The sequence below is a fragment of the Hypanus sabinus genome, chromosome 20 (assembly GCF_030144855.1).
Source record: "Hypanus sabinus isolate sHypSab1 chromosome 20, sHypSab1.hap1, whole genome shotgun sequence".
In the NCBI taxonomy this organism is placed as follows: Eukaryota; Metazoa; Chordata; class Chondrichthyes; order Myliobatiformes; family Dasyatidae; genus Hypanus; species Hypanus sabinus.
The window spans coordinates 18,586,206-18,611,152 of record NC_082725.1 but is presented as its reverse complement, the minus strand read 5'-3'; the positions used below and the strand labels follow the sequence as shown (position 1 = coordinate 18,611,152).

Sequence of the window (24,947 nt, the reverse complement as noted above, 5' to 3'; positions counted from 1 at the left end):
TCCCTAGACTAACACTGCCGGCTGAGCCTGAGGGTTACACTGGAACTTTGAAACAGAAACAGAAATTGCTGTGAATGTGTATTGGATCAGGAAGAGAAACGGAGCTAACATTCCAGGTTCAGAAGGGTCTCCACCCTGAAACATTGATTGTTTCTCATCCCACAGGATTTACTCACCTGTTCAGCTTTCTGATGGAAAACAGCAGACATGTCAAGCAAGGTACTTCGTTCATCTAGTGCTGCTGCAAATGCCTTCCACTCCAAATCCAGCTGACTGGCAATCTGCTTGATTTGCTGGGATGCATAATGGTTAGATTCCAATAAGCGATTGGCCACTGACATGATGCGGTTGATATTTACATATACATTCTGTAAAAAAGCGAACAAACAACTTGTCAGACAACACTGATTTACTCAACATCCACTAAAAGCCCAATCTAACAATGGCTTAGCCAGCTCCATTGGTAAAAATGTACTAAGCTGCTTTTGATTATAAGAATTGAAACATTCTGTATCCTTGTTTCATCTCTCATTCTATACCCCACCATAGCTGCTGCTGAAAACTTTCTTCTCTTTCCAAGTTCTGAAACACAATTGTTAACTGTTTCTTTCTCCACACATGCTGCCTGACCTGCCAAGTGCTTCCAGCATTTTCTGTTGTTACTAAGTCACAGGTTTGAGTGGTGCAGTCTGAGAAGTCTGGGTGACTCAGTGAAGTGCATTTTGTGGAGTATACACATTGGACTAAGGTGTGACAATGATGAAAACAGTGACTATTTCACCCATTAACTGGCTACTTCATCCTGAATGGGTTGAGCATCTTGCTTCAACCTCATTGAAGTATTTCGCCTTACCTGTGACCTCTGCCTTGTAGATGAGAAAATGATTTAGAACTACCAAGAGGTAAGCAGTTTGGCACCAAATACTCATCTTCCTACTTGCCTTTGTGGCTTGATATTAGGAGATGACAATGCCACCATATAACTAGGTTCCATGATTTCTTTTGGAATGGCCTTTGCTCGCTTTATGTGCAGCACAGTTGTGACTTACTACCAATCATCCCATGTGTGAATGTGGTTTGAGCTATGCTGTCTGTATGCATAGATTGCTCTTAGGAGAAGCTAATAGAATTAAACTTAAGTTCCCTACCTCCAACTTTACCATGACAAGAAGACCATTGAGGAAGCAGCTAAAGATTTATAACCAATAATACCCAGGTATTGAGATGACCTCTAATAACCATGATGTCTTTCCTTTGTGCTAGGTAACTCCAGCCTGTGCAGAGTTTCTTCCTCGATTTCAATTTCATCAAGGCAATTTGAACGCCACTTTATTAGATGTTGCACTGGAGTTAAGAGCCGTCACCTTCAGCTTCCATCCTTTAGACAAGACATATTCAATTCCTGGTACCGAGGAACAGAATGCTCTTGGCAAACCTCAATACTGAGAATCACTGAAGCAAGTAAGCATCACTTGATAAAACAAAGTCAATGATACCTTCCATCACTTTGCTGACAGTTAATAGTGTGCTTATAGGGTGCTAATCAGTTTGATCAGATTTATCCATCATGATACTTGGACAAATTTCCCCATTGTCCAGCAGATGCCAGTGTTGTATCTGCACTGGAACTGCTTGGTTAGAAACACAGCGAGATCAGGAGCACACATTTTCAATACCATACAAAACCAGAAATTATATGAAATCTCAGGAATTAACTTATCGGATAAAGCAACATTTGTGAAAAGAGAAAAAGAGTTAAGATTGATGGTCAATAATCTTTCAACAGAACTAAGTTAGACACGGGCAAGTTTTATGCAAGACTGAAGAAGCAAAGCGAGGTCACAGAGAAAAAACGTCTGTGATATGATGGAGACAAAACTACGCTGCCCGCTATTAGAGGTGAAAGCATGTTTATCTGTCCAAACGTGGGAAAAATGGCAGAAAAACAGATGAGGTAGAAAATAAACACTACAGGGACTGAGCACTACAGAGCACATAACTGGGTGTTGTCAGTTTACATGTGGAAACTCATGTATTTCCGGGAAGTTTACATTTAAGGGGAAAATGCAAATGAGGTAGGTGGATAGGTCTTTGGAGAACTACATAGATAATGAAGTTGGAGGCAGCTGGAAGACTGATCAATTTGTGAAAAAGGTTACAAAAATGTAAAAGATGGGAAGTTGCAGCTCGGCATCATCACAATTAATACCAACATAAAAACAGTTTCAATGCTACTCAGATGTCAGCCAGCTGATTCACTAACATCTTCTCTTGTAACTGTAAGGAAATGACAAGGCTAGCACCTGACACCACAATAACTTGCTTTATTTCAGTAAATAAAACAGGAACTCTTTGTTGTTTAGCATTTTATAAACCCAAAAGACAATAGATGATTAAAAGCTCTTCTGAAAATGTGGATCCTCAGAAGGGTCACTGGAACAGGAGAGTTGGAAAAGTAGTTTTGCTTGGGGTCAAGTAATTGAGTTTATGAATAACTTGGTTCAGTTAAGGAAACTAGGTTAAGTTGAGATCAAAGTTAATCACAATCTCCCAAAATGACTAATATACTGAATGGCACATTCCTTTGGTCCAAGATACACAACCTGGCAATATATTCAGTTTCTTTTCCCTCATATCCTGTTCTGTGTTTCCAGCAATTTTTGTTTTCCCAGCAGTATGTTATTTCCTCCACCTATCTTCACATCACACTACTTCCCCTTTCCTTCCATTCAGTAGGTCAGTGGTCCCCAACCAAGTAGCAAAGCATGTGCTACTGAGCTACAAGGAAACAATATGATTTGTCAATATGAAACAATAGGAGTCAGCTGCACCTTTCCTCATTCCGTCACGCCCACTGTTGAACTTGAATGCACACGAGGTCATTACGCATGCGAGGTCATCAGTCGTCTAAACACAGTGATACCCTCGCGCCAGGGATCACTAGTTGGCCTTGGGTAACCAGCTGCTTCACATGGCCAGCAAGAAGTGCCATTGCTACTGGCCTGAAGCGTGGACAGATGGGCGCAGCCTCTAAACCTGTTTAGCACACTGAAGGTTCTTGGGGAACCTGGTGCTAAAATATTCGCTGATGACATAATTCGGGCTCAGGGTTTTGTTAGTAGCAGAACAGCTACCTCGCTGCGATCTACTGAAAGTCATCCCTCGAGCCAAACTTTTGTCAGCCACGCTCTCTAGACTGTGACTGCCGCGGCCCCGGTACGGGAACCTCTGGCCCTTAGCTTGTCCTCTCACTGGTGTAATCATTTTATATGTTCATACAAGGAAAATATGCACTGTGTGTTTAATATCCAAATGTTACTTAAAATGTTATGATGCTATTGACTTATAAGTGAGTTATAATTGACTTATCACTATATTCATGTGAGGAAAATATGCACGTTAGATAAACACTTTTAGAAATGAAATTGAGTGTATTAGCCACTTATAAGTGACCCTTAGTTGACTTATCACCTATATTCCAGTCATGATTAGCACCCTCTGGTCAGCCAGTCTGCAAGAATATTGGCAATATTAAACTGGTCTGCGGTGCAAAAAAGGTTGGTGACCCCTGCAGTAGGTAATAATTTGAGGCCTGTAGCTTCACAGAGACCAAAAGCCCCGAGGCTCATGTACTAACCTGTTCTACTCATCTCAAATAATCAATTCCATTAATACTTGTTAGAATGCGGGAGGTGACAAGAGCAATCCTGAGTATTCTGATACAATGAATATGACACACACACACACACACACACATGCTCAGGACTGATGAGGGATCTTGGCCCAAACCATCAACTGCTTACTCTTTTCCAAGGAATAAACCATACAGCCCTTCAAAGCAGCTTGTCCATGCAACGAGAACATGATTGTTTTTTCTGCTATTTTCCTGCAATATTCCCATACCCTTCAGAGGGGTGGAGTGAAGTTATGATGGCGCTAGACAGCGACTCCTTTGCTTGCATCTTCGGAAACAGCTCTATTTCTATCTTTGATTTTTTTTTTCCTTTTCAAGGTTCTTTTGAAGACCCTGACCTGGAGTTTGGTTCTTGTGGGAATGGGACACGCTCTCAGGGCCTCATGACTGGCCACTTTTTTCATATCCCTAGATCATGGCCTGGAAGATGAGATGCCTTCAGGGTGCCATATTTTTGTGGCTCTGGAGACAGAGGCTGATTCGAGGCTGGTACCCGACTGAGGCATCGTGGGAGAACACGGAACATTGGGAGCAGCAGGTTAGCTGCCGTGGGCTGCGTGTCCAGAGACCTGAGCCTTTCTGGGGCCGACTCTCTGAAAAGGCAACGCAATAGACTTTTAATATCATAAATCAGCGAGTTGTTTGTTATGTATCCCCTCGCTGTGAAACGTGGACAACTCTTTTTCCCTTATAAGGGAGGGGGAGGGAGGGAGAGACTGTGGTATGTTGAATTACTGGGTGAACGAGTAGTCTTTGGGGTACTGCAAACCTGTGCCTTTATTGATGCTTTGCTGCATGCTTGAGTGCTCGGCGGAGGGCGCAGATGCTTTTTTGTTGGTGTGGGGGGGGGGGGGGAGTTGTTGCCTTGTTGTGCTTGTGTGTGGGAGGGGGGAGGGCTTTGGGGTTCTAACGTTTAACTGTCATTCATTCTTTGGGGCATTCCTCTATTTTCATTGCTGTTTGCAAAGAAAAAGAATTTCAGGATGTATAACATTTCTCTGACATTTAATATACCTATTGAACCTAGATTCCTGTAATATTCAGAAAGCTTTCAATCTCAATTTTAAACAATTTCAATACAATTCCCTAGGCTAAAGATTTTCATAGAATCAGTAATTACTTCTAATTTCAGCCCCAAATGCTCATTTCCTGTTTTGAGAGTGTCAGTCTTTTCACTAGACTCCTTAGCCAAAGGGAATGTCCTTCCCATTATGTACCTCAGTGAGGTTTCAATGAGGTCATCTCTTCTTTCTCTAAACTCTGCAGAAAAGGGACCTAATCTGTTCGAAAGATAGTTCCACTGTCACAAGAAATATTTTGGTAATTTTCTGTTGTATTTTCCCCATACCAGATTTATTTCTTTCTCTGTTAAAAGCCCAAAATTGTACACAGAACTCCAGATGTGATTCCATCAAGACTGTACTTTGGGGGGGGGGGGGGGGGGTGTGTGTGTGTGTGTGTGTGTGTGTGAGTGCGTGCGTGAGTGCCTTCTGGGTGCTCCAGTTTCCTCCAACAGACGTTCCAGTTAGTAGATTGATTAATTGGTCATTGTAAATTGTCCTGTGATTAGGCTAGGGTTAAATTAGTGGGTTGCTGGGTGGCAGAGTTCGTTGGGCCAGTTGGACCTGTTCCACAATGTATCTCTAAATAAATAAACAGAATATAGAACATAGAAATCTACAGCACATTACAGTCCCTTCGGCCCACAATGCTGTGCCAACCATGCAACCTACTCTAGAAACTACCTATAATTTCCCTAGCGGATAGCCCTCTAATTTTTATATGCTCCTTGTACCAATAAACAGCAGGAACACACCTTTACTACATATTCAAATCCTCTGGCAGTAAAGATACACATTACATTTGTTTCCTCTTGTATTAGTTTTCAGTGACTAGTACATAAAAATAGCAAGGCTAAATTGTACGCTACAGCTATCCACACTGTAGTCCATCAATGCCTGAAATCGATGCCTGAAGTGTTCTGTGGTCAGGATCAACAATCCCAGAGGTTGGGTCAGTTGAAGCCCTAAAGTAAAATCAATGACTGGTGACTCCTGGGATCAAGGTGCAAGATCAATTCTGTGATCAGAAAGTACTGGAGTCAATACCCAGAGTTTGGTGAAGTCCAGAAGGCAAAGCCAAAGGTAGAAGTCCAGAGCTCAGTGAGTCTGGAGGGAGAAACCCTGAAAGGTCGAAGACTGAAGCTGGTAGAGGCCCACAGATTGAGTCTGCAAGTCTGTAGCAGTGACTGGAGGTTGAAGGCACAAGTCTGTAATTCTGTGAGTCTATGGCCTAGCATGTGAGGTCCAGATGTGGCATGTCCCTGGGGTGGAGTTCTGTCCGTGTTTGAGGGGGAAGTGAGTCAGAAGAGTTTTGTTTTGTTGTTGCTGTTGCTTGTTTTATTTTTGCTGAACGTTGTGGAGGCTACATTGGTGCTAGAATGTAGGGCAACACTTGCAGCCCCAGCACATCCTTAGGTGTGTTGGTTGTTAACACAAATGATGCATTTCACTATGTTTCAATGTGCATGTGATAAATACATGAATCTGAATCATCAATAATATACTTGCCCAGTTTGACTGGCTTGTTTATATATCCTTGATGCATCCTTATCACTCTTCACATTCTCTCTTAATATTGTGTCCTTTGGAAACTTGCAAACATTATATTCCTTCAGTCAAATTGTTGATGTAAAATGTAAACAGTTGAGTGCCAAAGAACGATCCCTGCCATAACCCATTACTAATAGCCTGCCAACCTGAGAGGGATCCATTTATTTTGTCATCAGCAACAATGGGACAGCATTAACAGATGAGTGCAAGAAGAGCGGCTTCCAAACATTTAGAAGATTCTAGAATGCCTACTTCCACTATTTATAAATTCTGAACCTGGCCCAGTCTATTAAAGATCTCCAGTGTCCAGCAACAAGACTAATTAGCCAATTAGTTTAAATATTTATCATACACAGCAAAGCAGGAAGTAAAAAGAACTGATTATAATTAGAATGCATTAATAATGAAATATTATGAAGAAAGACATTATAAAGTAATTCTATTCTTTCAAAATATTAATTTAAAATTACATCAAAGTCTTGGCAACTGACTCTTTAATTTTAAAATTGCATTTTGCAATGGCAAGGACAACATACATTAGACAGAATAGTTCAGTACACATTCAAGAGCCAAAACATTTCCGTTTCAATAGCATTTATTGCAAGAATAGTGTGACTAAAATTGTGGTTCTAGTGAAATCATTAGTTGTACACAAAGTGTTTCAACAAAGTCTGCAATCCCATGCCCTTCGAAGCAACAGAGCACCAACAGCAACATCCATGTTGTATTTTTTGAGGATCATAAAAGAATCTAAAGATCAAGGTCAAAATGCATAATAGGACCCATTTGCCAATATCCAGAGGGAATTAATTCCTCAATAGAGCAGTATTGCAAGCTATGGACAATGTCTTGTAAAATTGAACAGTTAAAATCTTAACACTGGCATATCATCTACAGCCAAAGAAAAAAATGACAATGAGAGGCTCAGGAATGGAAAGAAAGAAAGAAATCTGAAGGAGCATGAGAATAAGTGTTTGGGTGAAAGCAAAACAGAGAAGGTGGAGAGCTAAGACAACAGAAGATGAAAAAAATGGAACAAGAGAATCAGGAAGAGTCTGGGAACTGGTGTTCAGTGAAAGAGGAAAAACTGGCGGTCGTAGAGGACACAGAAATTCAAGAGGGGTGGAAGAAGCAAGATCACGTCAAATAGCATCAAATAGAGAAGGAATGGGAGTCAAGAAGAAAAGAACGAGTTAAAGAAGATGTGAAAGGGCAAATCTCAAAGGGTTATGGACGATCAATTACCCAAATATATTAAAATTTGAAACTGTTAAGTATTTGTTCATTAAAGGAATCACAGGATTTGTCAGTAAAATGCATTAGGAAGAGGATCAAACATTATTTTATTTAATCCTGACGTAGGGCCATTGGAATGTATGGCTTGCAACTGCTTATTTAATTGTAATCTAAATTTTGAGAGAACCCAAGTAATAACAAGTCACATTTTATTCAAAGGTAAACCCAACAGTTTTTTAATGCGTAATTATCTCACTGCCCCCATATTGATGCACCTACCATGCAGTTCATTGCAAAATGATTGTGTTGTGTCTGAAGTTCCACTGCATGTTGATGAGTTGCTCCAATCTCCGTGTAGCTATTCAAAAAGAGGCCTTTGTTGTGAGAGATCCAATCAAACATCTGCAATAAAAATTGATTTACTAAGCACACTGAATCTCAATCAGCTTCATCAAAGAAATTATTAACACAGCATGTGTTATGCAATTGTATTGCACATCAGTAGCTTGAAAGGGGTACAGCGTGCAAGACACAACATTCGAACTTAAAACTTCACATCGTCAGCTTTATTCTGTCCTCTAAAAAAAGACTGGTTTGAATAGCAACATGCATTTCATAATAAACATTCATTATTGCATTGACTGTCATACTTCACTGGTGAAAAGCAGCATAATTATTTGAAAATTTAAAGAGACACTACCATCTAACAATCCATTTTCCCAGAAGAGCATACCTGTTCATGAAATACAATAAAATAAAATCAGAGGTACAATAATTTACTTAAATTTATGTCAAAAGTATGTACATCTGATGCCTGCATAATATTAACTGCATTAAGTAGGTCACAAGAAAGAAAGTAACTGCTGCAAATTCCTGTAAGAGCACCTGTTGCTATGCTTAACACTGTAATAAAACAGCATAATGGCAATCTTTCAGATACATGCAATGAGGCATTCTGGGAAATCAAATAGCAACTGGGCATGTATAGTAAGGTTGCTAAAGAACGTTGATGAACAGAGGGACCATCGTTCCCTGAAAGTGGCAATGTAGATTGAAAGGGTGGCAAAAGGGGCTTGCCTTCATAGCTTGAAGCAGAGTTGGGATGTTATGCTGCAACTTTACAAAACACTGCTTTGCCCACACTGTGTATTGCTTGCAGTTCTGGTTTCCACCCTGCAGGAAGCTAATGAATAACGAGATAAAGGTATAAATATAACAAGAGACATAGATAGGGAAGACCGTCTGACCTTTTTCCCCCACTGTAGAGTTATTAAAAACAAGAGGGCACAGGCACAAGGTGAGTGGAAGTAGTTTTAGACAGGACCTGAAGGGCATTTTTTTTAAACACAGAAAATGATTGATATCTTGAATGCACAGCCAGAGGTGGTGGTGGAATCAGAGAAGTTTAAGAGGTATTTAGTCAGACAAATAGTAAGTACGACTGGAACAATACACTCCTATTATAAGCAAGTGAATTAGTGTAGATGGACAAAAATGGTTGGTGTGGACATGGTGGGCAGAATAGCCTCTTCCTGTGCGTAACGACCCTCACAGAAACATAGAATGATAGAGTACAGAGATGGGTCCTCTGTGCCCACCTCGACAATGCTGTGTCTATTTATACTAATCCCTTTTGACCACAGTAGGGTCATATCATTCAACGCCTTTCCTGAGATCTGTCCAAATTATATGATTTCATGATGTGAAATTGCATCAGCCTTGCTCGGATTGTAGCACCCTTGTTTAGAAAAATTGCAGATTTCAGAAAACGATATTTGATGGTTTAATATAGTGCTGCTGTCTATTGACTGCAATGCAAATTGTTACTTGATCAGGTGAACACTAAAATTTCATTAACATTAGCAGCAAGCATATATTGTAAGACTTATGACACCAGAAAAATACTACTAGATACTTTTTCTTTAATCACTTTGTAATTGTAGACAAAGTAGTATTGAACAGGAGTCACTAAACTAATTATTACAATTCTGTAAATATATTTAAATAATATATTGGAATAAACTGGAGCGATATGAGAGCTCTCCAAACAATAAGCTTAAATGTTTCGTTAATAAACTGTGCTGGTTGGGACGCAGATTATCATGACATTAGGTCAATTATTAGATTAAAGAAGGCAGCAGGGTTTTCCTGGAGATGCTTAAGAAAGAATGAGAGGAACTTATTGTCATTTCCTAAAGTGCTTGCCTCTAAGTTTGTTTTTGGATCATTAAAATTGGGGTTGTAATGATGTGCAGTGAGTGAGCGAGAGGGAGACAGAGGTAGATATTTTTGGGCCAGTAAGAAATGGGAGATCCATTTTATCTCACCCCAGATGAGATGAAATATGTAGTTCAGACACATTCTGAATTCACTGGTGGTTAATCCAAATCAAATCAGTCCTGTAATGGTGTATTTGCATTAAGGATGGGAGCAGTTTCACATTTGCATTCAAGTAGTATTAGTTTATAGAAGATGACAAAGGGGACATCCAAATTCAGTGAATAACCACTTCTTCGAAAACAAAAATGTGTATCCACCCCAAATTTGGTACCTAATACTACTTCAGGATTATCTTGATATGTATTCCAGGCCACACTTGAAGAGGTCTATAGTTAACTGTAAGAGCGTGTGTTTCAAAAGTTCTTAACTGAACGTATTACCACTGCTTTCTGGTACTATTTACGCCTCCAAGCCAAGGAAATCCACTTTTACAGGAAATTGCATATTAATTGAATTTTAGAAACCAAAGCCTCAAAAGGACCAACGATGCTAACATCTCCTGATTGGGAACTCCCAAGAAATCTTTAATACCTTTATTATATTAGTGTATCCTTCAGGTCAATTACTGCCCAATGGGGAATAGCAATGAAGAAATAAGAGCTTTTAATTTTATGTAAATTTTTACATGCCTTATTCTGAATAGTGTGGGAAATATGATGCAGTCATTATGGTTTTTTAATAATCAGAAGCAAATTTAGCAAATATGATGTAATGACTTGGCAACAAGCATTGTGCTTAATGATCATATGCTAAGTGTGAATAGATCATTGTACTTTTAAAATGTATTTTAGATATTTGATGGTGCTACAAATCCATTCCTAGCCATCAAATACTACTAATCAACCAACAATATTAGAAACTAACAATAATAAAAGTCAGAACCTTATTTAAAATGGTAAGTATAATAAACAGATTTGTATATTTATGGCTTTGAGGTGATATAAAAGAATTTGCATTGTACTTTGCCTTTTAAAACTTCAGTCATCCCAAATTGCTCAGGAGTAAAATGGACTAAAATATACTAACAATTCACTGCATAAAGAGCCATGTGGATTTTTATGCCAGCTGAGAAATCAGATCAGCTATGTCTCTTGTCTACAACTCAAATCATCTAGCACTTGGTACTACACTGCATTAAATTTGTCTCAAAACTCTACAGTTAGACTTATACAAAAAGTTTCTTGTGGCAGTAGAGTTATCAAAGCAATTATCTAATAATGCTTAAAGCCTTTATGTACAAGCTTTATGGTGTTATCTACTTAAAAAGACACATGATGACAGGTAAAAACTGATGCACTTCATTTTCTAAAGTTATCATCACTGCAGAATAGCTGTTAACATAAGTAATGTTTCTTTGTCCCAAAGATTGTGATATCTATGCAACTCTAGGGCTAACGACAGCTCCAAAAAAACTTGGGAGTGAGAGGAGAAATAGCATAATGTTTAACCCAGTGAAAACAGTGTGCACAGGGAAAATAGTAATGAGGTTGCAAGATAACAGTTTGAGGGGTTGTTTTACAACTTAATAATAAAAAACCAAGAATAATCCCCTCTGGAAATTTACCTCTACCAAGTGCAATTTTGTGTAAAGTCGAACAAATTAGAGAGTTGAAAGCATGGCTCAAAGAGCTGTCTGAAAGAAATGGGTTCTCCATAGGATACTAAAACCAATCAAAGCGATCTTCACAGGGTGAAGATACACTGAAACTGGAGCAGTGACAGTTTCCTGATGAATCAGCAGCTAATTTGTAAACATAACTGTACATATAGATCAATTTGATGGTTCATATGAATCAGAAAGTTCATGTGCAGGTACTGCAAGCAATTTGAAAGGTAATAGTGTATTAGGCATTCTTGTATGAAGCACAAAGCATAAAGTATTAAGCCCTGCTGCAGTTGTACAAGGCCTTGGTCCATATCTATGGTATAAACACTCTCATAAACATTCTGGGAATAAGCATTTATCCCACAAGGCAGTGAGCAAGATTAGCCTGTTCCTACTGGATTTAAGAATAAGAGCTTAGTTTAATAAAAATAAAAGATTCAGGAAAGACACTGACAAAATAGAAACCGAAAGACTTCTCTTAACCAAACAGGGTGAAGGTGGGGATATAGTCTGAGATGGATGCAGAGCCTACAAAGGCCAAGGAATTGATAGTGGACCAGGAAGGGGAAGCTGGGAAAACACAAACCAGTCCTCATTGCAGGGTCAGCAGTGGAAAGGATAAGCAGCTTCAAGTTCCTGGGCATCAACATCTCAAAGGATCTATTCTGGGCCCAACACATCCATACAATCACAAAGAAGGCTTGACAGTGGCTGTACTTCATTAGGAATCATCAAAGACATGAGCAAATTTGCACAGGTTTACAGTGAAGAGCATTCTGACTGGTTGTATCACCATCTGGTATAAAGGAAGGATTGCAAGAGGCTGCAGAGGGTTGTGAACTCACCCACCTCCATCACGGGCACAACGTCCCACAACATCAAGGACATCTTCAAGAGGCAGTGCCTCCAGAAGGCATCATCCATAAATAATCCCTCAGCATCTGATACATGCCCTCCTGTCATTAATACTATCAAGAAAGTTCAGAGGCCTGAATGTCCACACTTGATGATTTAAGAACAGCTTGTTCCACTCTACCATCAAATTCCTGAACAGTGTATGACCATTTCATTGTTTTTCCACTTTCACAATATTTATTGTAACTTTATAGTAATTTTTAATGTCTTGCAACATACTGCTATCACAGAACAACTAATTTCATAATATGTCAGTGATAATATACCTGATTCTGATTCTAAGCTATAGATATATTATGAGGCTCAGCAAAAATATGGAAGATCCCATATAATATGGGGAAAAGTAATCCACTTTGGTAAAAAAAGAAAAACAGAGCATTTATTTAGGAGGTGAGAGAGTACAGAATTGAAGTGCAGAAGGATCTTGTACACTCAATACAAAATTGAAAGTAAAATGGAATGCCAGACTTCATTAAAAAGGGAATAGAGTATATGAAGGGAGATTTTAATAGAACTTTACAGGGTACCATTAAGACCAGGTCTGGATATTGCATGCAGTTTTAGTCTTCAAATATGAGCAGAGACAAGCTTACACTGTTCAGAGGTGTAAAAATTCATTGGTGGGATGATCGGGGTTGTCTTAAATGCAATTTACAGCCACACGCAATGATATTTATAACAATAAAAAGAGAACTTTATTGAATAATAAATTCTGATTGGACTTCACAAAACAGAAGTGGTGAGAATCCTTCTGTTTGTGGGCAAAACTAGATCTAGGAAGCATGGTTTCAGAATAAGGAGCTGGGAATTAAAGATAAGGTCATTAATCTTTGAAAATCTCTACCCAGAGAGCTAGAAACTAAAACAGCAAACATGTTCAAGGCTTAGATAGTCAGATTTTGGATTTGTAGGCGAAAGAATTGTCAAGGGGAAAAACCAATAAAGTAGCCTCAGGGCAAGATCAAGGAATAATATGCTCTATTTCTTTTCCCCTTTCTTATAAACCATGTCCACAGGTTTTAAGGATCATCTATTCAGGAATGAGATGACAAGAAATTTCTCTTCTCTCTGGTTTGTAAATCTTAAGAACTCTCTAATACAGAAGGCTACTTAACTGCATGTATTTATTCAAGGATCAATGAGCTTATGGAGATTAACAAAATCAATGAAAATTGGGAAACTGGACTTTAGGCATTAGAGCACTCATGGTTTCACTAATGTAGCAGATAGGCTTAAGGAATGGATGGCTTTGCTACTACTCATTACCTATAAAGAGATACAATTTTTTCTTTATCATCTCTATTGAAAAAAGAAAATACCCTACCTTTTAAAATAAACGATACGATTTTCAATAGGTAATACCTAAAGGACAAACCTCTATTCACTTTTAATCTTAATCTGGATTTTGAAAGTAAATTTCAGCAGTCAGTCTGAAGCATCTTCCATCAGTAGTTGCCTCGGCAAAAGAGACATAAACTTCATATCAAAGCCAAGTCATCGGTACTGAATTCAGGAAATGCTCTTCACTTAAAAGGTGACAGATATTTGGAGCTTTCTCCCACACAACCAAGAGGGATCTGTCTCAACTAAACCCGAGAAGGACAGAACTTTGCCAGGCAAGACCATCAATCTGGAGTCAAGGTAGTGAACAGAATAAGGATACATGATATCAATGCATGGGGCAAAAGATCCAATTCAGTCATATCTGTACAAAGTCCTGAATCCTGAAGGGAGGAAATTTGTTTATACCGTTGATCGTTATTTCCTTTAGCAATGCAACCTCTGTTGTTTTAATTTTTAGAAATGAAGGGAAGAAAAAAAGTAATAGCTCGTTTCGTGATCAGACCGAGCACAGCTAATAATTTACAGTAATTGAGCAAAACAGCAAGGTTACAGGCCCTTCAACTCGACAAGTCCATGCTAACCACATTGCCACTTTGCTAATGCCAACTTTGTGCATTCAGCCCATTTCTATCCAGGACACTTTTTTAGACTCCTATCAAAGCAATTAAATGATACCTGCCTCAACCACTTCTCTGGCAGAGATCCTGCTCATGTCACTTTTAAGTCTTTCCCCTTTCACCCTAAATCTCTGTCCTGTAACTTTGTTCTCCCCTATCCAGGGAAAAAGATTGTTAACATCCACCTTATGAATACCTTTTACAATTTTCAACATTTCTACAGGGTCACCACTTTTTTTCCTACACGGTGAGAAATACATTCCTAACCTATCCAACCATGCCTAGAATTCTGGTCCTCTAGTCCTGGAAACATCCTTGTAAACATTTCTGGTTTAAACACATCTTTGATCACCCTACAACAAGGTGAACTAACTATATATGGCACTCCAAGTGTGGCCTCACCAATGACTGATATAGCTACAACAGAATACCTCAACTTCAATATACAATTCCCTGACTGATGATGGCCAGCATGCAAAAACCCTTTTCTCACCACCTTGTCTACCTGTGATACTACTTTCAATGAGGTAAGCACTGGTAGTCCTCAGTTCTTCTGTTCCATTACACTCAAGACGTACAAACAAGCTGGATGAACTCAACAGGTCGGGCAGCATCCGTTGAAATGACAGTCAACGTTTCGGGCCGAGACCCTTCATCAGGAATGAAGGAGAGGGCAGGCGCCCTATAAAGAAGGTGGGGGGGAGGGTGGAAGGTGCCAGGTGAAAAACCAGAGGAAAGATCAAGCGGTGGGGGAGGGGAAACAGGGAGGGGATAGGCTCCAGACTATCCTGCTCCAGAGTCTTGACACTGTTCTTGTTAACTGCCATTTCTTAATTAAATTACAAACTGAGGAAACAGCTATCTGAAAATGCTTTGCTATCTTCTTATAGCCTTCTCCTGCTTTGTGGGCACCATTTATTTTAATTTTCAGAGTGCTAGGCAGCTGCTTAGAGGAGCCCATAGCTGCTGATTGTTGGGACAAGGTTTGAGGAGTCAGGGTATTTATAAAGCTTTGAAATTTGCATCACCTGGCCTTCCTAACGATGACTGTGAACAAGCCATAGCCCTAACAAGCAAATTAAGGTCTGAGACCTTGGTAAAAGTTATCTGGGAGCTCAAATCTCTTGGGGTGCCCAAACTTTTGTATGGTGCGCCTTTCCTTTCTTTCACTCTAAAATTGTACAAAGCAAAAATAATACACTAATCTTACTTAAAATGTTGGAAAGAATGTTTCATCTTTAACTTTATAACCTTTGGAGATCAGTTCATCTTCTACTCACTTAACTATTAACAGAAAGTTTGTCCAGGGGTGCCCAAACTTTTGCATACCACTGTATACTACCAAAGAAATGGAGGCTTTGAAAGAATAATAGGATTGAAAAGCTTTTAGGTGGATCTATGAAAAAGAAACATTTGATAAACCTATTAGAATCTTTTGAGGTTGTAAATAGCAACATGAAGTGAGCCAGATGATGTGGTGTGCTTGGATTTTCAGTAAGAATTCTATAAGTGCAACACGAGATTCTTAAACAAAATTAGAACACACATGACTGTTGGTAATATATTGGTGTGGATTGGAGATAGGTTAACAGACAGAAAACATGTTATTTATGAGTTGTGAGGCTGTGATTTGTGGGATTGTTGCTAGGGTTTCAGCTGCACCCAATGTGTATCAATGATGTGGACAACAGGGCTTGGGAGGGTTACATATCCAAACATATAATGCTGCTAGCAATCAACAGATCAGGCAGCAACTACACAGAAATAAACAGTAAAAAATAAAATTAGAACATACCGTTGATCAAAATTCATCAACCAGTGTCCCACTTTCCAAAGCTGCTGCCTGACCTGCTGGGTTTTGTCAGTATTTTGTATTTATTATCCAGATTAATGATAATAAAATGTTGTTGGTTAGTGTGAGTTGTGAGCAGGGAATACAAGCATGGTCAGTGAATGAACAAGATGGAAAATAATAAGTGTGAGCTTAAGCACTTTGCTAATAAAATAGAAAAGAGGAATATCCTTTAAATGGTCAGAGATTGAACTGCAGTCAGAGGGACTTGCATGCTTTTGTATGCATATCATTGAAAGGTAACAGGCAGGTATACCACATAATTAGGAAGGTAAACAATCTGTTGACCTTTGTCTTGAAGACTTGAGTATAAGAGTAAAGGTATCTTGCTGCTTTAATAATTTTTATTATAAAAGGTAAAGCACAGCTACAGGCCCTTCCAGCCCAATGAGTCCATGCCGCCCAATTATATCTATGTGACCAATTAACCTACTAACCCATATGTCTTTGGAATAGAGTACTGTTGAGTTACATTTGGAACATTGTCTACTGGTTTGTTCTCCCTGCCTAAGGAAGGACAGATTTGCAATAAATGGAATGCAACAAAGGTTCATTGATTTTCAATTTAAAAATGAATTATATAATGGTTGTGCTCAGAGATGACATTAAGCAGAATAGGAATACACTCACCAGTGCAGGGTCCATGGCATTAAAATGGTTGGGAACCCTTGATCTAGAGTTCTGAAGACAGAGGTGACCTCAATGAAACACACAAAAATTCTTAGCTGGGAAAATTTGAGTTCTAGCAGAAATTCAGCTGTAATTGTATTGAATGGCAGATCACACTTGATGGAGCCTCAGCCTACTCCTACCACATTATTGTATTGTTTTTAAGTGTTAAGTTTAAAAACATACTTAGCATTTTATCCATTTTATATTTGTTGAAACTCAAAATTAGGATAGGAAACAGATGAAGGACAATGGACATGTACTCAATGTTCTAGGTTATGTCCCCTGAGATCTATCCTGGGGCCTTAGCTTTTCAGACATTTATAAGTGATGCAGATGTGAGCATCTCCAAGTTCACTGATGACACCAAATACAGAGCGTTTTAAAATCAAAAAGGGACACTGACAGACTGAAGAGTCTCCAGCATCTGAAGATAATTGAGAAGAGTGAGTTTATTCTATTTGCACCCAACAAAATTTAGGGACCATGTACACAAATCTCCAAAGGCTACAAGAGAAAATTCATAAGATAATTGAATGGTACCCTTTAACTCAATTAGTTCGGGAAACAAAAAGTAAGTGTGCTCCAATTTCAGATCCGTCTGTTTATCTGAAAGCTTTGGATTAATCCAATATAGTTCATTTCTGAGCACTGCATTTGAGTTGTTCAGGGATGACAACAGGAAACATAGCTTTAAACAAAATAAGAAAGAATGTGGGAAATTTGCACCCCCTTCCCCGCCACCACACACACACTAACAGACACCAAACTTTAGTGTGAAAATTTCAAAACCAAGATTTGTACATATTTATGAGTACGAATATATGACACTTGTGCAATCACGGCGGGTGGTTAAGATAAAATATAGATTGGACATTCTGCATTTTCAAACGGCATAGCAGGTTAGGCTCGTTATGAATGGACTATTCTTTCCTCCCATCTTCCCAATACACAACGATTCCTACCACCACTAACAGCCCAGAAACTTCTTGGAGAACTTCACCTGTGAACCAAAAGCTGGAAAAAGCTTAAACTGCATTTTTCTCATTTACCACAGAATAGATGGACCAAATGGCCTACTTCTGTGCCATGAATTTCAATGACTCTCAACACAACTTGAATTATTTTCACGAATAACAACATCACTCCAAGACCAACCTAGGTTGTTAATGCAACCAAAGTGATTTTTTTTTAATCAGTCCTCACCTTTTCTGCATCTTGTTCAAACAGCCTCAGCTGAAAGCATTGATCAAGTTTCAGCTTACGTATATGCCACATCTGATGCAGATGCTGTCGTGTTGAGTGCAGTCTGTCCAACATACTGGACACTTTTGGTACAAGGCCCTGAAAGTCTGCATTCCCTGATATTGAGTTTTTATGGGGAAAACTTTCACTGCTTTGAATCCTTTGTAGCAACTTTTGTCCTTCTAGATCCAGTTCTTCAATTGGAGCTTTAATGACTTTCTTCTTCAGTAGTGAATGTTCATCAATCATCTTTCTTGCTCCTTCCAAATCCTGAGGGAAGTCCTTTTTGGCTAGCATTTCCTGCAGCTCTTCCAGTCTGGATAGCATGTGTGATGCATTGCTTATGAAGTCCTCAAAGGCCACACGAATTTCAATCCATTCCTCATGGTTGTAGTCCAGACAACCATCAAACTCAGGAGTGAGCTGCGATGGGTCAACAACTTTGGTAAGACCTTCTATGGACACCATGTTGGTCTAAAAACACAACAAACAAAAATGTTACCCAATTAGTTAACAAGTTATGGTCAAAGATTATACTTATTTGGAACTTACAACACAGCACGTAAACTGCTTTCACTTATGTTGGCAGAAATCACTGAATATTTTTAACAGCTGTGATTTCTCCCCAGTGAAAGATAGCAATGGATTACTTTTAGAAGACATGGCCCACTTGAATAGCAAACCTTTGACAACCAATAAGATGTATAGTGTAAAAGCCTGACTTGAATATCTGCCCCATATCCAGAGGGAAGTATCTAGTCTCCATCTTGCAAAACAAGAACAAACTACTGACAGATTGGTGGTTCAAACAATACTACATGCAGATTTTTAGAGCAATCCCAAAAGTACTCTGCAGGAAAAAAATGCTTCCAGTAAAATGCTGGCATGTGTGAAAGCAGCAACCTCTTGGGGACCAACCAAAGATGCTTTTTTTGTTGCAAAATTTGTTTTTTATGATACAAAGGTAATTCTACTCAGGATAGCTGAGCAGCCCACACGGATTTCAGAGGAACGGTTTAGGTTGGTGCAGTATAACAGTGGGAGATTGTCTCGGACATTTCACTTGCCATCGCAAGACTTTGTTGGACAGAGATAATCTAAGCTGCCACAGGCCCATTACCCTTGTCGGGTGTTGGAATAGACGACATTGGAGCTGTGTAGCCTTAGTTGTAGTAAGACCTCAAGCTTGCCTGTTGCTGCAGACCAGGTAAGACGATGTGAAAGTGTTACAGCGTAGCGCTCGCACTTGGCTGGGGGCTGGCCTCTCCCATCAGTGCTGCCCTCCAGTGTTCAAGTGGTGGAATGACAAGCTGGATTGCATGCATCTGCACATTGTACCATCAATTGCTGGACATTGTCACTCAGGGCCTTGGACTATATATGTATCTTTTCACCAAGTGAATATGCTTCTTTGCTCGCCATTTTGAACTAGGTTACTTGCTATTTTGAACCTTGGCCCCAGAGGAACGCTGTCTCGTTTAGTCAAATGATAATTAAACTTTATTTGATAATTTTTCCATTACAAAATTCACTATCAGATATTTCATTGAACATCTGTCTGTGGAGTTTATTTGTGAAACAATTAAATGTCAAGCTTTCTGATCTCATAAGGTTTCCTGGTCTTTTCTTTAGAGGGTAAAGTCACTATTGCAGCTATTTTAATAACTTAAAAGTAGTTTTATTTTAGATCTTTACTTCCAGTTATTTCTATAGAATGCACAATCTGATTAAATGGAAGTGTCCAACAAAAAAAAAAGATGCACAAAGATTTGGAAGAATATGATGAAAGTCAGCTTTCATACACTGCCCATGTCCCAGGAAATGATTCTTTTTTGCCAATGGTTTTAAATACTGACTCCACAACTGCTCACCAACCTGCTCACCTTTTAGAGCAAATAGCCTCTGTTATCCAAGTCAAGCTCCTGATCTACATGTGAGGCTTAGCTTCTAAGCCAAGCGGAACCATTTCTACTGACAGAGGAAGGTGCAAAGGTGGGTTACCAGTGCCTTAAAGCCATTTGCTGCAGGCAGATGGGGCATGTCAGCCAAGGTCATCTAGAAGGATAACTCTGATCTCAACCTCCGCTGCCACATGGCTACACCCACTCACAGGGAAGGCTTTGGAAGTAAATCCTGAGGGAAAAATCCAGAGTGGGAGTCCCTACGGCAGGTCCTACCTTGAGTTCAAAAGCTGACTAGCAAATTCTGCGACACTGCTGGTACCCAACTGTATAGGTCTCTGCCATTACTTTGGGTTCATCAGATGTATGGAGAAGGGGAGCTTGCTACATGAGCAACAGCTAGCTGTCCATATCACAGTACCAAGTCCTGCCTACCTAGACATCTCGGATGTAACATCCATGGTCAATCTTGTCTGATGGAGGCTTCATTCACTCACAGTGCTCCTAGAGTTCTCTGCCATAATTGAAAAGGTGGATCATGGTACTTCTTTTACCTGTTTCACCTCCACTTTTTAGTTCCATAAGTCCAGCCTTGTATAATTCTCTGCTGTCCAACCAATTGAACTCAATTGCAGCAGCTTCTCTTACAGTTTCACAACTTCCATCTCAAAACCTGAACTCTACCCTCCCCGAATAACAACTTTTTTTTTCTACAATATTATGTGGAAGCAACTGTTCATTTTCCATGTATGTACTGACAATATCATGCGCCTCATTTGCACAATCTGAGTCTCTACCACCACTGCCCTTGCAGATTGTCTGTTTAATATTAATTGTAGCCTTTATGAGGAAAAAGCACTTATTTTTACAGGTACTTAGATAGAAGCAGACTGTCCAAAGTTTTACGATCCTTTGAAAACTATTCAGACATTTTTCATTCCCATAGTAACGCCTGAATTACTGATGCTTTTAAAGTGGGCTTCTATCAAATCACAACTGACTAACATCAATTCTCATTTTTCTAGGACTCCAGAAGCCCTACTCAACATATTCTAAATTACTCAAAATTCAACCATTTGGAATTTCTCACATTTCTTCCATATGATCATTACCTCTGTCGTTCTGATCAGTAACAAATGCTCTTCTTCAACATCATGAACACAACAAATTCCACAGACGCTGGAAATCCAGTGATCACACACAAAATGCAGGAGGAACTTAGCAGGTCAGGCAATGTCTGAAAAGTAATAAATTAGGTGTGGCCATTTTGGGCCGAGATGCTTCATCAGGACTAGAACGGGGAAAATGCCAGAATCAAATTTGCTTTCTTCTTAGCCCAAAATGTTGACTCCATTTCCTTTCCACAGATGCTGCCTGAACTGCTGAGTCCTTTATCATAAACTCCACAGTCTAACATGCATTTTTTCCACCAAGGACTATTTACTTATTTATTTTTACTTTTTTCCCCTTTTATATCATGTATTGCAATGTACTGCTGCTGCTAATGAATTTCACGACACCTGCCGGTGATAATAAGATTGATTCTTATTCTGAAGTAATCACATATTTTTATACATTCTCTGTTCACTCATCCTCTTGGTGACAGTGTTAGAGAAGGTGCAAAAACCCATCAGTTTTATCTGGTTAAAAGCACCTAAAAACTCTTTTATAAGACCAGTCTTTGACTAATCTTGCTGTTTTACCATTCAAGTCTCTCCTACACAACCTGAATTTCCATCCCTTTCGTGTCATTGGCATACAAGTGTCCACTGCATATGTAAAGCATCACTGCCATCGCACAGCTGATCAAAAACTTTTTCACGTGACTGGACACCCATTACGCATGTTGTGAACTATAATTGGTTTTGTATTACCTCCCAACTCTTAACAAAAATATTCACAAAGTCATTTTCCCATGTTTAGTCAATTTGCAACCATTTTTTTTTGCAAACCAACATGCAGAATAATGAACAGCATGACCTCACTCTGAAAGAAACTGCTGGTTTTAAAAGTCTCAACAAAACCAATAACGGTTAGGAAGACATGATGAAAAACAGGCCTTCTTTGTCATTCTATAAAAACTACAACAAGCTTACTTTCATGCAGTTGCTAACTGTGGGAAATCTATTCTTCATAATTGATGCCTGAGGGTCACGTAAAAGCAATTACAGGCTGCTTAAACTATTTGTTATGTACTGAACTGAACATCATTTTATCACAGAACACAATGGAGAAGCAAGTATGCCCATTGATCCTAAAATTCTCTTGGATGAAAACTTCATATAGAAGCAAAAGTAAAAAACTGTAACTCGTCAGATTTAACTGACAAGTTATTGGTCTGCTATAGCAACACTGTCCTGTTAGCTTCAGGAACTGATTTCTTAAACCATCTGTAAGTACAGTTTTTAACTGGCTTATACAATTGAAAAGATAAAGTTTAAAGATTTGCTTTATTTGTCACATATACATCATACATACAAAGAAATGCATCATTTATGTCAAATTAAATCAGTGAGGATTCCGCTAGGCAGTCTGCAAGTATTGACATACCTCCAGCAGCAACACAGCATACCCACAACATACTAACCCCAATCATACTTCTTTGCAATGTGGGAGGAAACCAGAGCATCTGGAGGAAACCCACGCAGTCACAGAGAGAATGTAAAAATTCCTTACAGATTGTGGTGGGAATTGAACCCAAACTTTTACAGTTTGCGCTTAAAGCTTCACACTAACCGTGGTGCTACTATCCTGCCTCACAATACAATAATGGATGTGTTTTCATAAAACATGCAGAGAAGCAACTGAGATTTTTCACAAGTTAACAACAACAGTTTGTCTTGTGGATAACTGGCAGGAAGGTTGAAATTTTAAATAAACTCTAAAATCTTCTGTTTGAAATAACGAACAATGTAAATTAAATGTAATGTTCGCCACGTTTAAGAACTGAAAATTGTAAAATCAATTCTAGTCTTTACTCTGAAAGTACCTCAAACTCAAACTTGGAGCTGCCAAAGTTAGTTCTTTGCTTCTGCCAGAAGTTGTCCGGCTTGATGATCAGTGCAACATGAATACAGCCAGGAAATGACTCCTGTAGAATCTTCAGCAGCGGTTTAATGGAGTCCCACTTAGAACCACGCATGTCAACTATCACAGTGAATCCACGTTTACACACCTCCTCACTGCAGAAAAGAAAACAAGACACACCCTGAGCATATACAAATAAGAAACTCAGAGTATAAAGAGGTGAATAGCGACACTGACCGAGGAGATGGAAGATGTACAAGAGGAAAAAGTGGGGGGAAGGGTGAAGCAGAGGGATAAGGCAAGGCGGAAAGAAAGAATAAGGGAAGATGAGGATACAAGGGTGTAAAGAGAGCAGCAGGTCAACAGGGGTGAGCAGCGCGAATCACTGGTGATGCTGAAAGAGGAGTAGAGTCATTGGTGATAGTTAAGGACTGGAAGCATGGGGCAAGAACAGAGTTCAATAGAGAAGCAGGGAAGGCATCCTTGCACATTCATATAGACCACTTATTACCCTAGAATGCACTGCATTTTTGACACTTTCCACAATACTACTTACCTTTGCATCACTGCCAAGGTTGGCCATCTTACAACTCAGTATCTTGCCAGCTGTCCCCCAACCAACCCACATAATTGATACAGACTGTGAAAAGCTCAGGCATTAGCAGTAATCCATATTATTCATAACCCCTCAACCAAAAAATGACTTATTTTTGTTTGTTTGCATACTCATTTATTCCTCCTCTGTTGTCTGTCCATCAATCAAGTCCAGTCCAGTACAATACTTCAACAGCAGCCTCATCCAATATTATCTACTTCATCTTTGTTAAATTATTTCTTATGTAGCACTGAAGACCTTCTGAAAGTCCAATCACACCAGGTCCCTATGTTCCTCCCTTATCTATTCTTCTCAATACATTATCAAAAAACTAACAGAAGGTCAAACATGCTTTCCCCTTCATAAATACATGCTGGCTCTGTCCAATTCCATCATTGTTTTCTAAATGCTCTGCTTCTACTAGCCTAATAAAAGGTTCCAGAATTTCCTTTGCAACTGTCAGGTATATGGGCACTCATAAGCATGAGACAGCATTTGCACTTGTAGAAGTGAAACTGAGATGAGGTAAAACATTTTCACTCAGATACTGATGAACCACTGGAATTTTCCCACGCTGAGGGCTACAGCAGTTCAGCCATTAGATTCATAACAGAGATCAATAGATGTCTGGCCATTAAAGGAATAAACAAAAATTAGGGACAATGATGGATAATGCTGCAGAAAAGGAAAGTCAGCCATGATCTTATGAATGACAGTGTCGGCTCGAAAATCCAAAAGTAGTAAAAGGACAAGAGCAAACTTACTTGTAGACAGTTAGACAGAAACAGAGTAGTTATTTAACATAGGTGGGTGCTTTAAATTAGGAAGTTTCAATGAAGTCTGAAATGTTCACATGGACTTGGCAGAGTGGCTGCAGTGGAACATCTTGTACTTCAATATATTGGTAGAATGGTACAAGTAGTAATTACAAATGAATCACAGGAAAGGTATGTTGGTCTTTGTTGGAGCTACGTTGCACCAAAATGATACGTGCACTGTGAGGAATAAATGAAGATTCATCACACGGATAGTCACTCCCAGAATTTAGAAGACTGAGAAATGATTTCAGAGTTTTCAAACTAACAAGAACCGACAAAGTCAGTGAAGCAATAATTTCTGGATTGCAGGGCATAATCTAAAATTAGTATTTGGTTTATAAGAAGATCTTCACATGGGTAGTACTAGTTTGAACTCTTCCACAAATAGTTTAAAATGCAAAGTGAATCATTCATTCAAATATGAGAAAGATACCTTATTGCTAATCAAGTTATTTAAGGATATAGGGAAAGGGTAGCAAAATAAGTCACAGATTTATCATGATCCTAGTGAACAGCACAATGGAACTAAGGAGCTA

General features: G+C 39.1%; 1 protein-coding gene across 5 annotated transcripts in view; it reads right to left on the bottom strand.

Moving 5' to 3' along the window:
- The window catches only part of LOC132378335 (triple functional domain protein-like), a 346,417-nt gene that overhangs the window by 211,955 nt on the left and 109,515 nt on the right, over positions 1-24,947 (bottom strand). For all 5 annotated transcript variants that reach the window (XM_059945155.1, XM_059945150.1, XM_059945151.1 and 2 more), the window contains exons 4-7: positions 22,961-23,153; positions 18,032-18,544; positions 7,822-7,944; positions 177-368 (exon numbers count right to left, since the gene is read on the bottom strand). In XM_059945155.1, coding sequence (XP_059801138.1) covers positions 177-368; positions 7,822-7,944; positions 18,032-18,544; positions 22,961-23,153 — 1,021 coding nt within the window. The remainder of the gene's footprint in view (positions 1-176; positions 369-7,821; positions 7,945-18,031; positions 18,545-22,960; positions 23,154-24,947) is intronic.